This window comes from Ostrinia nubilalis, chromosome 15 (assembly GCF_963855985.1).
Source record: "Ostrinia nubilalis chromosome 15, ilOstNubi1.1, whole genome shotgun sequence".
Classification (NCBI taxonomy): Eukaryota; Metazoa; Arthropoda; class Insecta; order Lepidoptera; family Crambidae; genus Ostrinia; species Ostrinia nubilalis.
Genome location: NC_087102.1, coordinates 3,143,074 through 3,161,037, shown reverse-complemented (window position 1 = coordinate 3,161,037; position 17,964 = coordinate 3,143,074). Strand labels below are relative to the sequence as shown.

Sequence of the window (17,964 nt, the reverse complement as noted above, 5' to 3'; positions counted from 1 at the left end):
TATGGTGCTTTGCGGAAGCGGAAAGCGGATTCTGCTGTGATGACGTCAGCGCAAAGCAGATGGATTGGATTTTCCACCAGACGGCGCTAAAAGCAGTGCCACCCGCAAGGATCCTCCTGATGGCGCTAAAAGCAGTGCCATAGACAAAGATTCTCCAGAGGGCGCTAAAAGCGGTGCGAGTTTATGGAGTTCACGAGGAGCAACCAGATGGCGGTAAAAGCAGTGCAAATCGGAAAAGTCGTGAGTCACAGTGATCAGAGACAAAATCAAAATTGACAGTTTGGACTTTGATTTTCTTAAGTAGTTAGCAGTTGTCAAACACTTGTAATTTATTTAGTTTCGTAGCTAGGACTTAGAATAATCGGCGAAAAAGTGAACAGACGGGGAACCTATGCCCGATTTTTTATAAGTTCTATTTTTTCAAACACTTAGAAAATTTTGCATCTCGGGACTTAGAATTTTTTTGCGATTTTGGACTTGTTATTTTCTGTAATTAACTGTGCAGAATTAACTAACTTTAATTTAATTGCGATGTTAATCTATGTAGGTAATTAACTGTTCATATAATGTTTCCATGCCTAATAATTTAGAAAAGTCTTTTCACTCAATGGATCACTCCTCTGAGGTCAATATGGAAGCCTTAGTTAAGTTACAGGAGGATGTGAGGGTTTCAATTACCAAGGGTCATGTAAATTTTAAAAAGTCCCCTAAATCTCGAATTTCCCAAGCTTACATAGAGACACGGCTGGAAACATTAGAGGAACAATGGAGGTTGTTTACTGATACGCACCGAACGATTATTTCAGATATTGAGACTGACGAGTACAGAAGCTCTAGCTATTTCACAGATGATGTTTTTGAATCCACACACGAGCTCTACTGCGATTATAAGACCAACTTAAAAGAGAGCTTGAGTGAAGTTATTGCTGTAGTCTCGAGCAGTAAGTCTCCTATCCCGCAGTCCGGTACGTCTGTTAGTATGCCACAGGTTAAGCTACCCAAAATTAGTATTCCCACCTTCAGTGGAAAATACACTGAGTGGACCACTTTTAAAGATCTCTTTGAGTCACTGGTCCATAGGAATGATAGTCTTGAAAATGTTCACAAGTTGCATTATCTTAAAGCCCACTTAACAGGAGAGGCAGAGCAGCTTTTGCGTCACATCCCTGTTACTGATGCAAACTATACTGAATCTTGGGCTCTGTTGAACAAAAGGTTTAGCAATAAAAAGTATTTAGCCAACTGTTTATTAAAGCGTTTGATTAGTCAGACAAATGTTAGTTCCGAATCATCTGAGTTAATCAAATCTTTGCTGGATACAACTTGCGATTGCCTAAACGGGTTAAAGAATTTGGGTTTAGAGACAGATTCATGGGATGTCATTGTGATTTATTTAATTAGCGCAAAATTAGATCCAGAATCACGCAAGTTGTGGGAGGCAGAAATAAGCACTTCCGACGACCATCCTACAATGAGCCAATTTAAGAACTTTTTAGAACATAGGTTCCGGTCGCTAGAGTTTTTGCCTTCTCAATCAGTAAAGCCAAATAATGTAGTCCGCAATAACATTTCTGTCCATCACTCTGCTGAAATATCGTGTCCATTCTGTTCAGAGAGTCATAGATTATACAATTGCAAGAATTTTGCAAAGGAACAGGTGGACGCACGACGTAGTTTTGTTCAGTCCAACGGATTATGTTATAATTGCATGTGTTCTGGTCACTCCGTATTTGCTTGCCGTCAAACTTCCAGGTGCCGAGTTTGTAAAAGGAAGCATCATTCTCTTTTGCATGTCAGTAGTCCCAAGTCAACTGATCAAAATGTTGAGAGCTCATCAGTTGATAAGAGTGAAGTCATTGTAGCCACTTCGTTGCCTAGTAACGAACCCAGTAACTCCAGTGTTAATAGTGAAGTCCTTCTGGCCACTGCACGTGTTAAGGTAGAATCGCAGTCCGGAAGCAAGCTAACTTTTAGGTCTCTGTTGGACCAAGGTTCTCAGGCTTCATTTATCTCGGAGTCAGCCGCACGATCACTAGGTTTAAAACGAGTATCATGTAATGTAAATGTGTCAGGTGTAGGTGATAGAGTTCAATCTGTTTCGAAATCATTGGTAAGCTTTAAGCTCCAATCGACTCTTGATCCCACTTTTGCCATTCCAGTTAAAGCTTACGTATTAAAGAAACTGACATCAGTCATCCCAAAGCGGAAAGTCAAGATTCAACTGAGTCAGAGCTTGATACAACTCAAATTAGCAGATCCCAAATTTCACACTCCTCATAAAATTGATTTGATTCTAGGAGCCGACATTTACAGCCAGATTTTAGTTGAAGGAATAATCAAGGGTTCTCCAGGCTCTCCTCTAGCGCAGAACACAAGGCTTGGATGGATCCTATCTGGCCAGGTTCACTCAGAACCTGTAGACGGTTCGCCGTTATGTCATAGTAGCAGAATCATCAGTTCGCACGCTCACAACGACAAATGAGCCGTTGGTGAGGAATGGTCCCTCTTGGTTGACAAAAGAGCTATCGAATACAGTCCACTAGGTTGTAACCAAGATACCAATTTAGAAAAACATAAGCAATATGTGTGGTTTGCAATGTGTAGTCTTCAGTGATGGCAACTCTCTCAGAGAATACTCAAATACTCAGCTCAGTTTCTACAGAGACATCACAGGTAGGTCTTCACAGGTACCCAAAATAGGTAACGTAGGGCTAGTGAAAGAGAATGATCTTCCCCGGCTCGTTGGCTTTATGACATCTTTGTTGACAAGCTTCCCGTCACTGACAATAATTACTCGTGTTGTTCGTTGGCTAACGTGTTATGCAAAAGCTCTACCATAAAATGACCTGTTTCAAAATTGTGTCTTACCTGTGTCTCGTCTCGTTTATTATTGTAAGTTTTGAATATTAGGATTTGTTGAAGTCATAAGCAACTGTACTCGTACAAGTCTCACATAGCATAATTATTAGATGTGTTATGTTTTAAGTATTGAAGTGTCAACTATGTTTTGTTTCTTAAGTTAATTTAATTGTTTTGATATTTTTATACAAGCCAATGTCATTACTTATATCGTACCAGTCCAATCAGGTATCAAGTACACTACTTTATAACTTAACTAATAACTAAGTTATAGGTATTTTGTCGAAGTCTCATGTACGCGATACTGATGTTAATGATGAACACCGCACGGTGTTCATGGTGGGCGGTTATGTTTGAGATTGCGTCTGTCATAGTTTAGAAAATAGTTATGGAAAATGTCAAAAGTCATAAGTTCTGAAATTGCGTAGCTAGATGGCGATGTGCTTCGTTAAATCGCGATATCATTTGATTTTTTCCTGACTATTTAAGTTAAAACATTAAGGTTCAATATACTTCACTTTACTTGGATCAGTGTTTTATTTTACAACCACGGTCCGAGCTTTTTGGGACACTGTACACCAATGATATATCACACGTTGTAATTGGATATTGAAATTTATCAAAAATTCAAAGTTTATGGAAGAAAATGGAGTAATAATACAAAAATTATCCATACAAAGTTGATTTTGAATTTTTTTAATTTTTTTTTCTTTATAATGTGATTATTATTTTTAAATTCATTTAAAAAAAAAAACACGAAAATAGTTATGAAAAGGAGTATAGCAGAAAATATGAGTTGTTTGAAGAAACTTTGTATGGATAATTTTCGTAAATTACTCCATTTTCTTCCATAAACTTTGAATTTTTAATAAATTTCAATATCTAATTACTACGTGTGATATGTCATTGGAAAGAAGAGAAGGTAGAGATATTTTTAAGATCATTGGCAATCCATTATCACCATTAATTTTTGTTTCAATCGAATTTGAAGTAGAATTTTTTATCGTGGTTTGTACTTTTGTTGAACTTTGGCGGCTCGTAACTAGTTATTGAATCATTATCTAGATCTGAAATTTATTTTATTTGACTAAAGGTTTATTCGATATTAGTATCAAATAAAAAAATCGGTTAAAATCATGCGAGAAAAAAAATTTAAGCAGTTTTTAGGTCAAATTTCGGGAAAATCTGAAACAAGTATAAAAATTTTCATATCTCCTAAACTATAAAACTTTAGTCATAGAAAGTAAGGTTCAATAATTAGCAAATGACCTCCTCTATACGCGTATTAGCTATGGCGGGTTCAGTTCCAGTCACCCTGTATATCTCGTAGCAGTTTTACGTTAAAAAATATCTAAATTTCAATATAACTTAAACGTTTAGGTAAAGATTTTCTCTTATTTTTATTTTTTCTACTTTCACTTTAAATGATTTACTTATTTTTTAAACTTCTCTCAACTACATCGTTACTAGTCTTAGCACAATAAAGTTAGATAAAAACTAAAAGCCAGTTCAAAGGAGACATCGTAAAAATTTTCCATTTGACGTTAATGATCCACACATTTTCCTTTGTATTACACAAAGAGGTATGCAACATTTAATAGCCGAGGTACGTAACTGTTTATAGTTTTAGAACAAAAGCTACGTCTAAAACAAAAATTTCACGCTACTTTAAAACCCATCACGTAAATTGTCGAAATATTCGGACGATCATCGATTCGTCGTTACTGCACTTTTGTTTACTTTTGTTCTAGGTTTATTGTGTTTATTATTGGAGCGTACCAAATAATTTATGGCCGTTCTAATAGTTAAAAATTACTGAAGAGATACAAAACAGACGTCGGATGCACTTTATGTTTTATTTCGTAATAAACTTATTTTATACACGCCCCATGTCGGATTCTGTTCATCATCACGCATGTGGTACAACTATATTAAAATGTGTTTTCTCTCTTAGTAATTTATTTATACTGTGACGGCCGTTTGCTGTATTGCTTGGGACTACATGTCAGCGGGTCGCGGATTTGATTCGATCCGAAACAATCAAAATATCTGTAAAAACATTTTGTTCGTAAGTATTGTTCGCCGAGTTTTATTATATCAGATATCTATGATGGATGGGACTAGATGTCGCAGTGTAAAATGTCCACCTCTCTTCCCAGCCTGATTCATAGTTCACTGGTAGAGAATGCTTCCTGACAATTAGTTCGCCGTTTATATTTTTTTATGTAGATATACTACATAATGTAGTACATATTTTAAAGATTAATAAATATATCAACTTTTATTTCATATTTTAACCCTTGTGTCCCACTTTAAAACGTGCACATAGTCGCCCCACGCACATAGGACATCAAAGCGCCTTAACGACCGCGCATAGCTGGCGTACGCGTCGAGCGATGCGCTAATAAATTGCCGTTTAAATTTTAACGACGCGAACCAAGCGTCCAATATTTGCTAACACGGAATCAATATACATTTTCAGTTTGATGCAGATTCAATTGGACATCCCTTGTTAATTTGGTCCAACCAATTGAGTAGCAGCGCCAATTTTATGAGCTTATTTTATGTGAAAATATATAAAATACGTTCCTTTAAAAAAAATGTAGGTAAGAATATTATCGAAATAAGCGCTAAGTGACACCAGTTTTCGCTTATTGTTGTTGTTTAGAATAACAATAAAATATTCGTATGTGAAGTACTCCCGATGCATAATACAAGTCTCCTGCAAATAAAAAAAAAATGTGACAAAACTTCGTTGTGCCGTCACATATCCGTGTGTCTTCTTCCTTTCCAACAGTTACAATTGACGTATGGTCCATAAAAAGTTTCACAATACCGAGTAGTAAAATTTATAATTTTCGCCGTAAAATCCACATAAACTAAACGCGCCAAACCCGGATCTGTTCCATATTTGCACAATAACAATAAATAAAATGCCATAAAAGATGCTCAGTTCACACAGTTATACAATCGTATAGCAATCAAGTCGAGATAAAGTTTAGTATTTCCTCAGTCAAAAACCGCCAAGGCCGAGGCAAGGTGATCTCAGTTACATCCTATCCTAACGACCACAGCTCACGATGCGACTCGACAATGTCTAATTTCGAACCTGCTCGCAAAATAAGATTGCTTATAGATCTTTGAATGATTGTGTGATGTTTTGACAGTTAATTTGTAACTAGCTATTTTGTTTTTTAATTTAACTTCTTCTTTAGCGACTGTTATAACTAAAGGTCATAAGTCACAACACTGATGTCTTAACAATTACTTAATAAACTTTCTTCATCTTCTGTACAAAAATCTATTGAACTGCTTGATGCACTTTTGAAACTTTTTGATGTGTTTGAAATATAGGCCTTAACTTATTTGACAAAGCTCGCATTGCAAAGCATGTTTGTCACGATGAAAGTTTTGTTATTGAAAACAGTTACATAAACCTTTGAATTCACATCATAGTATTCCCGGAGCCAGGATATAAATCACAGATGGCCGTCGCCATACTCGCCATAAATCGCTTTAAACTGTCATGCTCAGAGTTGTCACGTCAGCAGCTCTCCCGCACGTTTCATCCCGCTCCTGATTCCTGCGAGACTCGTCTTCGACTGACAATCGGTTAAATTGATATCGCTATTCGATTTTCGAAATAATGTTCTTCATAATACCTTCCTGCTGTATTCTTTATCTTCTTTTGCTTATGGCCAGATCAGTTACGATTTCGCCAAGTCACGTTAATTATATCCTTCTGCTACGCTTTTAAATCCCGATAAGCGGGGTCAGTTTTCCCAGTCGCATGACTGACTAAAACTAATAAAATATTCAACCTATCTATACTAAGCTATACCTACACAATCGAAGTTTCTAAAAGATTGGCGCTTTACTTTAGTTCTATCTTTACCTATTTCTGCAGACGATCTGGTGTATTAAGTACTAATCCTTTTTTTTTAAAAGAATCCATGAACCATAGATTAATTCACCTTCAAAGTTGTCACGTCAACGCGGCCTCTTACTTCCGCGCCGCCGTTTCATCCCTATCCCGCGGGACTCGCGACCGTTTCTCACTGACAATCGATTACCGCGTGATTGAACATCACTAGAATATTCGAATTGCGATTCGAATTTGGAGCGATTTCTTTTTAAGTTTAGTACCTTCTTCGGTTTTATCTGCCAGTATTACAAGAAGCATAGAAATAAAGTAACACTGGAGGTTGTGATAAAACGAAGCTCAAAACTTAATATCTATTCAAGCAAAGACTCAAGCTTATGATCGGATCTGTCAGCGCATTATTGTTAAACAAAGTAACTGAAACCACGGTAAACGCTGGTTACATACTCATACGCCCGTATTCGTAAGTGAAGCAGCAAATCGAACGCACAGCGTTGAATAGAGCTCTGTGATTGGTTCGTGTGTCACCCTGTGCGTCCACGCGCACTGTGGGACCTCATAGTATTGTTTGTGAATACGGGCGATAGACCTTCTGTCTCTTATAATGTTCGTCAAAGGCCCATTTTAACTGATAATTAAGTTCATACATTATCTGTGGCTCGGCCATCGGTGCCAAATATCGGCGCACCCTACAATCCTGCGGTCATTAGCTCTGCGTCAATGCGGCCGCACTCCGCAACTATGCAGCTGTGGGCCTACAGTAGGGATGTTGGCAGTTTTAATATACTACAAAATTCCATATAAAAATGTAATACTATAGTGTGTTTGGGATAGAGCCAGCGATAATTTAAGGCGATATTATGTCAATTTTATCGACAAAAATGCCCCAAAAAAGTGTCCGACAAAACTGAATTTTTTGACAAAAACAAAATTCATTAATTTTTATTAAGTTTTTTGGTCATTATTTTTCATTTTTGTGTTTTTTAATGACACATATATTATTGGATTAAAAATGCAATTTTTTATTTATCTGTAAGACGGGCACATAAGAAATACAAACATTTTTTATGTAGTCACATAAAAAATAAATACCCTCTCCATTCCAAGAGGAGGGAGGTGGGCCCACATATGGGGGCATTTTTGTGATAAAATTGACATCACAACATCGCCTTAAATTATCGCTAGACCCATCCCAAACACAATGTATAATACAGTGCAAAAGACAAACAAAGACAAGTACCTACTCAAAATTGTTATCGTATATTCAGATTATTATTACAGCCGATGTATATCTATCTACTGGTCATTCGTATGAAACGTCCTTTGCTTTATTAAGGTTAATTAAATAATGCAAATTGTGTGATTACAACCGACTGTTTTCTTTGTGGATCTTATTGTGTTCCAGTAATGGTTCATGGACGCCATGAGAAAAATAAGTAATTAAAATATTAGTTACATATTTTTGCAGCTGATATAAGAAAAAACAAGTTATGCCTTTTTGGCAGTCTGGTAGTGAAAAAAAATTAACAAAAGTTGAGATTCACCCAAAACCTCGCAATTCACACAATGCCTGTGCCTACAGAGGGAATAAATAAATCGTCCACAAACAAAAGCCTACCAAAACATAAAATTCGTGGCTCAAAATCTCTTGCAATGCACCTATGAATAGTCTCTATGTAACCAGCCAGCTACATCAAATACGGCAGCGTTAAAAAGCGCTTTAGTAATTCTGTAAGCGCCACACGTCCACCGAACAAGATTAGAGCGGAATCCGCCAACCGCTTTAAGCCACTGGATGTGGGACCACCTCCTAGACACTGATCTCACTTGGCCAGTTACTATTGAAACTCGAAAGAATGTGGAACATTAGGTTTTTAAAAATTTGAATGTTTAAAATTTTGATTTCTGCATGATTGGTTCATCAGTGAGAGCTCAGTTTTGAATCGTTTTGTTTTTTTTATTTTGTAGGTATTCGGAAAGTCACTTGCATTCCCTCGCATCAAAGATAATGTAACACAGATTAAGCTCACACCCATTCATGAAATTAAGATATTTAATAACATTCGACATTTTATAACTTCATTGACTGAGTTGCAAACTCGAATAATTTGAGTCGAAAATTATCGTAGTCGCTATGAATTTTGGCAGTTTTTCAGTTTGCTTTTTTACAGTGTTTAGTTGGGATATAAAAGCCGCTGCGCCCAGCTTTTAGGAGTCATGTTATTTTTCTATTACGCTTGAAAATATTATAAAAATTTTGTTATTTAAAGTTGAAAGTTCATGCGGCAGAATTTTTACGCGACATTATGCATGGTGCTTTTTTACTTTTGTAGAGTTATCCAGGATAAACTGCACTTTAAACATATTTTTATGAATTCTTTTCAGTACTTATAAAACAGAGTCTTCTTTTCAGTAAAACCTTCACCGAAACATAATTTAAGTAGATAATCATAATTCTGTATTATATTCTGATTAGAAGTAAATGTGTACACAGACACACATACATTTACCGTAGATATTACAAAAAAAAAACTCAAATTAACTAAAACTATATTCAAATTCTACCAATCACGAGCCTCCGTCTATGCTTCCAATGAGGGCTATCGTTTCTATACTTACTTAACAGTTGGCACCACTGGCGATTGAAATGACCCCTCTCTACAGTAGCGCCAACTGGTGAGCGCTAAAACCATAGCCCTCATTGAACCGAGTTTCGATTTTGTACAGTCAGCATCAAATAGTAGGTACGTGACAACCAAAGTAGCCAAAAAGTTCGCAACACGTCTTTGTTACAATAGAAATAAGCTTATGTTTTCAGCTTTTTCACTAACTATTGACGCCGACTGTAATACATCTCTCTGTTTTAGTTATCTACCTTTCTTTTGTTATCCCGACTTTTTCTTGAATGACTACTATTAACCTCAGTAGAGCTTGAGCATTAGTTATGTAAGCAAACATTTGCTCAACAAAATGGCGGACAATCGCAGGTCCGATAGCGGCTACGTGGCCGGCATGTTATCAGCGCTTTGTTCCAGACAGATGGGATTCTGTCATCAAGACTTTGTGGTTAGGGTTGCCTGTCTTAAAAAAGATTTTTAAAATAAATTAGACCCAAAGAGACATGAGGAAATTGGGCATGTACGTACGTACACGTCGAAAACTAATTGACCGATTATGCACTATGCTATTTTCTAATAAGTTACACGGACTTGGAAAAAAAAGCGAAGTTTTACCAGTATTTTCCATAATACTTTTACCTAAATAATTGAAATGAAATGTAATAAGAAAAGTCATAAAAGTCACTTATTCTCTTAGGGATGTACCATCTTACTTTAACTTTGACAAACATCAAAAATCTGTCTCAACTATCCATACAAAAACACCGGTTATCGTTATAGTTACGTTCAGTTAGATGCTAGCTGCAGCCTAAGATAGTCAATATAACACTCCTGTATGGAGACACTTTCTCCAAATACATACATGTGAAATAAAACAATATTCTAAAAAGCTATAAAACATGTATAATATGGAGCTCGCCTACTAGTCGTAGCTACGGAGCTATTACCCAGATTAAATATTAAATTTTCATGTCCAAATAGATGGCTCTGGCTTTTGGTGTAGTTGTAAAATTCACTCTTTAAATCCTGTGATTTATTATCCTGCTTTAAAAAAAGCTAGCTAAACGTATGAAAGTTATAAAACTTGATCTACCATTAAAAATTGGGTTTTATGTTGATAAAGCTAGACTTTACGTCGCTTTTATAATTATTTTCTGAAAAGTTACTCGCGTAAATTAAAAATTAGTTGTTGACAACCCTACGGCCATACAAAGGGAATTATTCAAGTAGATAAGAAAGTCTTTGAATATTTAGCGGGTGCGTAGAGCTTTATATTTTTATTATCGGTGGCAGGTATCCTTGAAATTCCAGTGGAAACCTGGATTTATTTTTCCAAACCACATTTCGGGTGCCTGAAAGTTCTATCTTTAAAGGTTCGGCCAAACCAACGCGATCAGCCGGCGCGCAGCGATGGCGACCAGACTAAGGGTTCGGCCAAACTAACGCGATCACAACGCGATCAGCCGGCGTGCAGCGATGGCGACCAGACCTAAATGCATTGATCGCCATCGCTGCACGCCGGCTGATCGCGTTGGTTTGGCCGAACCTTTAAATGCATTGATCGCCATCGCTGCACGCCGGCTGATCGCGTGTGATCGCGTTGGTTTGGCCGAACCTGAAAGGTCACTGATTCATATTTGAGTGCTTGTTCTGATGTTTTTGCAAGTAGGCTTTTAAAAAGCACTTTTACACGTCCTAGTATTAACCCTACCACTGCTTCGGGACAATAAATAGGCCAGTGCTGAAAAGAAGCAGCGCAAGAAACTCAGTCACTATTATATTATAGGGCTTTGGCGTTTGACTTTAATCATCGTCAAGTCATTTGGCAGGTAGGGTTGCCAGGCGTCCGGATAAAGCCGGACAGGTAGGCTTTTTGATTGCGTGTCTGGCCAAAATAAAGGCCGCAGTGCCGCTAGGGTTGCCAGGTGTCTGGTGAGCTACTACATTAATTGCACATGTTAGGGTAAAATGTCCGGCCAAATGAAGCACAGAGCCCGGCTTTTGTGTTTTTGGACCTGGCAACCCTATCTGCAGGAGCATGATTCTCTCTTATTTACCAGACGCAATGCAATTGCAATGAAGGATTTGACCAGCTTTAATAACTTATGTTAATATGAAAAGTGTGTTGGCGCATAATTTCGGCCTTCACCATTAATTAGTTTAGCCAATAGTATTTATAAATTGACGTCATCGGCCCGATGCACGCTGGATATTTGCATGGAAATAGTTAAATTTGCATGCTTACACTAGAACAAATTCCTATTAATATTTTAATACGATTGCGTTACGTATCGCTTGCATTTATGAAATAATCCACTGATTGATATGCTAATATACGGAATGTTGATACTTGTTAGTGCATAGGAAATAAACGAATACTAAATAAGTAGACAAATAGTTCATCACCATCGACATACGAGTACCTACCTGAGTTCTCTCTCAACATCCTTTCTTGGCTACGTGACACTGGCCACTTCTTCTTCTTTTCGTGTCGACTACAAACCTACACAATGTCAGCCCAAAACTCCGCTACAAGAGTTGTCAGGCGTTGTCAGTAGCCTTCAATAATCTTCATGCGTGCAGTTGTTTGGGCACGTCTGGCCACTAAGAAAAATCTTTATTCTTTTTAATCGCTGAAGATCGACATTCTTTTGTTTTTCTCTTTCGCCGACCCTAGAATTTTCCACATAATATACATTTAAATATTTCCTCGTCTCGATATTTTAGTAATAATTAAATGAATCATGTTTTTACCGCAAATCGCGAGTATTTATTATATCAACTAGCTGTGCCCGCGACTTCGTCCGCGTGGAATAATGACTTTGGGTAGGCACTTTTAATAATTTAGTCTAATTATTTTACAAATAGCTTTTGCCCGCGACTTCGTCCGTGGAGAAGTCGAAAACGTTCTCATACGATTATTTTTAAATGTTTTAACGTTATTATCTAAATGTTTGAATACTTTTAAAATATAAAAATCAGGTTAGCTAAATAAACATGAAAATATTTTTTTCTTATATTTTATGAATATGCAGCTCGGCCTTTGATCCGGTGAAAGTTACTCGGTGGTATTATTTTTTTACAACGAAATCGAAAACTACACCTACCGCAGTATTATTGGTAAACTTTTTTTTATATTTTCCTACGGGTGCTAGAATCACCAAGCTTCCAGCATGCCACTGGCCGTGGGAGAAGGAGCTTTTCCTCAAGACTACTCCCACTACCTCAAGGGCCTCCGCCAAAACTCTCGCGCGAAAATGAGTTTATGTATACAGCGCAAGCAGGTGCCCGCGGCATGACTTTCATGCATTACTATGCATTGTTGGGCGAGCGCACGCAGCGGGCACCCACTCCGAGGTTAAGTGGAGGCCCCTAGAGTATGGTAGTCGTTAACATGACGTCATGATTGTAAAAAAATGCACTAATGAGTAATTAATATCAACTTTGAAGCAAATCACCACTAAAATAACTTTCTACCCCTTTTTAACATAGTTAGGGGGTGCATTTCACTAAAATACGAAACACGTCTTCCATTAATTCTGTTATAGAATGCTTATGCAAAATTTTAAGTAGATTGGACGAAGGAATCTCGTTATTTCATACAAACTTTGCCCCTCCTTTTTACCTCCTTAGGGGTAGAATTTTGGAAAATCCTTTCTTATCAGATGCTTACGTCATACAAAGAACACACCGTCCAAGTTTAAGGTCTTTACGATCAGCGGTTTAGGCTGTGCATTGATCCATCAGTAGCGCGCGTAGTACTTGATCATTATTTTGCTGCGATGTGATTTTAAAACTGCGATATCTCCTAAGATATTTATTGAAATCGAATGGTGTAAAGGGCAAGAATGTTTAAAATTAAATACTTGTGGTGAATAATTTATTTATTTGGATAAGGATTAATATCATGTTTATAAAAACACCTTCGCAAATAATGCATTATTTTAAAACAGATTTTTTTTTTGCATAAAAATGGTTACTATGAGCCAACCTTAAAAGATAGACATATGCTACCGCGGACTTTTTTAAAGAACTTTTAAAGGGGAACAATCCTGTCATACATGATTTTTGCGAAACTTTAACCGTTTACGCAGCGTCAGCTCTCAAAAGGAAATTCACTGATTTGAAATATTCTTGATTGGTGCTCCGCTCCTATTGGTCTTAGCGTGATGATAAATAGCCTAAAGCCTTCAGGAACTAACGGGCTATCCAACACAAAAAGAATTTTTCAAATCGGTCCAGTAGTTCCTGAGATTAGCGCGTTCAACCAAACAAACAAACAAACAAACAAACAAACAAACTCTTCAGCTTTATAATATTAGTATAGATGACATCCCGAAGCACACATTACCTACGAGTACTTAACATTTAGATACACACGCTACAATTTTTAGTTCTCTCTTACATCTTCTTCCGTACAATCATAATTAGTCTTAATGATTAGCAAGCTAAATTGGCAAACTACTGGTCATATCTGACGTAGAATTGAAGAGGTCTACGAGTTCTGAACTGAAGTAAAGATCGCGTCTTGGCAAGCATACCGTTGTTCGCCGTCCAGACATTGAGCTACGATATTAAAATTATTAGGGTTACCTAATTATGATTTTAGGGCATTTATAAACGTCCTTGACTTACTTAAACAAGACATGAATAAATCACACGAAATACCTGAAAAGTTTAATTCCTCCAAAATAAAGTAAAAGTATCTAAAAGTGAATAAGAACTGAACATTTTGACTTCCCGATCAAAGACTACGGTCGCAGAAATCAAACCAATCAGTTTTCCACCTACGTCGCCTTTTAGCGGCTCAAATTCTTTTTTGAATAAAAAGTGCTCTTTTTCCCGCCAATTCGTGTTCCCGCTCCGCCATAGCTCGGCGCGGCCTTCATAAATGCGTTACATGTGAATCGTTATCCTTCTCCGGCCTTATTTATTATTTAGCAGAAAGAATTCGGAGGTGGTGAGCAGTTCCGCTGATATTTTATTTACCCGGGCAGCGGGGCCGTAATGTAAATTGTTGGAGTAACTTCAACTTAGTTTTTGTTTTCTGTATTTGTCAGTTTTTGTGGCGTATCCAATAAAGAGTCTCTACCTCAACATTGGCGAAACCAGTGTGCTTCAAACGCACCATTGAAGCCATTATACAGAATAATAATAACATCATTTCCCATTTGTGATGCTTTAGGTATAGGCGTTAACACATTTACACCTACGCTTTATTTATGGGATTTCATCTTAAACTTTTGGTGACCATACACACTGTTGTAAAATGTAGAACCACCGGCTCTACGCTAGACAAATGACAATAAATACCTGTTTAATGTAACACAATTTAGTCTGTGGTACAACCACGTGTGCGTGAATCCAATAGCGTGAATCATCAATGTGCATAACAATCTTGTACCACATGTTGGTGATGTCAAACGTCAAACACAGTGCAGGTGTGAGTGACGTATCAACGTAGAGTATTGCACACAGCTGTTGCAGTTTTTGCTCCGCATTCTAATCTTATTATTAAGTTTGATTGCTAAGAAATATTTAATAATTATTGTTATTATTAATTAAGGTACACATATTGCACTTTAAATTAAAAATAAAAAGTTATTCTTATCACTATAACATTTGCGTCCAATAGAATTAGCTCCCCAATGTTGGAATCTGGAACGCGAACCGCCAACTAAAACATAGTTACTTCTTATTGGACAAAACGTTTAGTCTGATTTTGAACTGAACCTATTGTAAACGTGTCGCTTCCATTGCGAAACCGAATTAAGTCGTTCGGATTTTCGGAATAATATACTGAGTTGTCTTTCTGTGGATTCCTATTTTGTGGCTCTTTCGTGGCTCACGAAATAACGGCCAAATCCTGCAATGTTCTAGACGCCTGAATAATGTTTGGTTCTCCGTAAACAATGCATTTGCATACGTATCAAATGCAACGGGAATTCTATCAAAGGAACGCTTTGTGGCTTTAGAGAACGGGCGAAAATTAGTGTTATTTTTTATGCAAATCGTATACTTCACAAACATAGCATGATTTATGTGATTTTGTCCAAAGGCTATCACAATTTTTCATTTGATGTTAGGCGGGTTTTAGAATCACGCTGACCGCTCGCTGATCGTCGGCGCTGACAGATCAATATTATGTTATTGAAAGAAACGTTCTTGAGTGACGCTGACCGCTCGGCGCCGACGCTATTTTGTTTTTATGTGACAGGAGGCAAACGAGCAGACGGATCACCTGAGCTTCATATATTTTGGCTGTCAGCGCCGACGGTCAGCGTGCGTCAGCGCGATACTAAAACCAGCCTTACTGACAAAAATAACGTCATCATAGATATTATCTGAGGTCAAACGCTGTCCGTCATTAACGAAAATGCCGTATCTATAGTGCACAGTGAAATGAATGGGAATGCAGTGATGGAATGTTTGACAAGTGTTGGTGCTTTAAAAACAGTGAAAATGTTAGTGTTGTCCAACATGTTCCGGGGGCAAAGCCAAATCGGTCCCAAAGTCACTGAACCGGAGAAGGTCGATACCGATACCCACGTACCGAGAGTGAAGCAGCGGACAAAAACTATAGACGACGTCACGCACGGTGTAGACAATAAGTCGGTGCGCCGCGAAAAGTGCCTTTCTAATAGCGTCGACGCAATAGTCATGCGCGAAGACGTCAAAAGCAAAGTGATATGTAGTGCCAAAGGTTTATTAGAAACAAATTTAGATGATTTGTTTTGTGATGAACAGAGTGACCGCTGGGATTCAAAGTTTGGTGCTAGCGAGCCGACTTTGAGTTCTGGCGAGGCGGATTTTAAGGGGTTGAGTAAGAGGGGATCCCTTGTGTCAGGAGATGACAGTGAGGTGGATTCTGCTACGGATAGTGATTGCATGGATGAAGTGGTTCGCGAGCAAAGGGTATGCCTCGGTGCTAGGCGCTTCGGGCATATGCTGAGGAGGGTCATATCTAGAAATGGTGAGTAGAGGATTTTCTTGATCTTAAAATATAGTTAGGGCACGAAATTGTAAAAATATTTGCAATAAGTAGAATATTAAATAAAAATATTCAATTCGTTATACGTTGTTCGAGATTAGTTACCATCACAGAGATAAAGTGATTGCAAAATAAGGAGGTAATATTTCAAATTTCTACGCCGCTAATGTATTGTATTATCGTTCCTTGAAGTACTTCAAGAAAACGATACTGATAAAGCATTTAAATATTTTCATGACCTAATTAGTTTATTTTTTAACTTGTGTTTCCCAACCATAAAAGTAAAAATAGTCAACAAACCTATGAAAAATAATTGGCTAACAAGAGGTATTAAACGATGCTGTATTTACAAAAGACAGCTTTATCTTAAATATCGGCTTTCTTCTTCCAACAAAATTATAAAAAGAAAATATTACCAGCGCTACACAAAAGTATTAAAGCAATGTATACTCCAAGCACAAAAAAACACAAATACACGTTACATCAAAAACTCAAAGAATGTTTGCAAAACTACATGGGATATTTTAAAAAAATACACGCAAAATATAGACTCAAAAAAAGACATTAAAAAAATAAAAATTGGAAATAATAACTATATTGACAATCCTAATGAAATATGTGACGAATTCAATAAGTATTTTATAGACATGACAAATAAAAGCATACCAAAAACTGACAAAGAAATAAATTCCGGACATTCAGCCCATAATATATCATTCCATCATAACAGTATTTATTTGACACCTATTAATGAAAATGACATATACAAAATAATAAAAAGACTAAGAAATACATATTCTACAGGTTATGACGACATCAACACTGACATTTTAAAGAAAAGTGCTGTTTTTATCTCCACCCCTTTGGCTCATATAATAAACCTTTCTCGTACAAGGCCAGTTTCCAACTGAATTAAAATTTTCAATTGTGAAACCTTTACACAAGAATGGGCCCCATGAAGAACTCGGTAACTACCGACCTATTACATTAATACCTATACTATCTAAAGTATTTGAAAAGGTTATGCATCAGAAAATATCTACATTTATTTCATTTGAAAAATTATTAAAAGATGAACAATTTGGTTTTCGTAAAAATAGCTCAACAACACTTGCCTCCTTTCAATTAATTAAAGAAGTGACACAAAACTTAAATAACGCAATGCATACACTAGCCATATTTCTGGATATGAGCAAAGCATTTGATTTTGTGTGCCATAAACGGCTTCTTAATAAATTGGACAGATACGGTATTCGAGGGCCGGCTTTGTCATGGATAGAAAGCTATTTATCAAACCGTCAACAATGTGTTAAAATATCCAAGTTATCTTCAAACATTAAAAAAACATTTACATCATCTTACAGATATAATCGCTGTGGTGTCCCGCAAGGCAGTGTTTTAGGACCATTATTGTTTTTGCTCTACATTAATGACCTGCCAAATATCACAGAGCAACAGTGTGTACTTTTTGCGGATGATACTACTCTCATCATAAAATGTAAAAAGAAGGAAGAATTGTCCCTCATGGCAAATGCCAATCTAAAAAAAATTGTTGAATGGTTGGAATGTAACAATTTGAACCTTAATGTTAGTAAAACAAAGTATATTAAATT

General features: G+C 36.9%; 1 protein-coding gene across 1 annotated transcript in view; it reads left to right on the top strand.

The window, feature by feature from the left end:
• LOC135078810 (atypical protein kinase C) overlaps positions 1-17,964 on the top strand; it is a 272,495-nt gene that overhangs the window by 11,157 nt on the left and 243,374 nt on the right. Inside the window, exon 2 of the mRNA XM_063973375.1 lies at positions 15,752-16,333. Within this exon, the coding sequence (XP_063829445.1) occupies positions 15,763-16,333 (571 nt within the window). The 5' untranslated portion in view covers positions 15,752-15,762. The remainder of the gene's footprint in view (positions 1-15,751; positions 16,334-17,964) is intronic.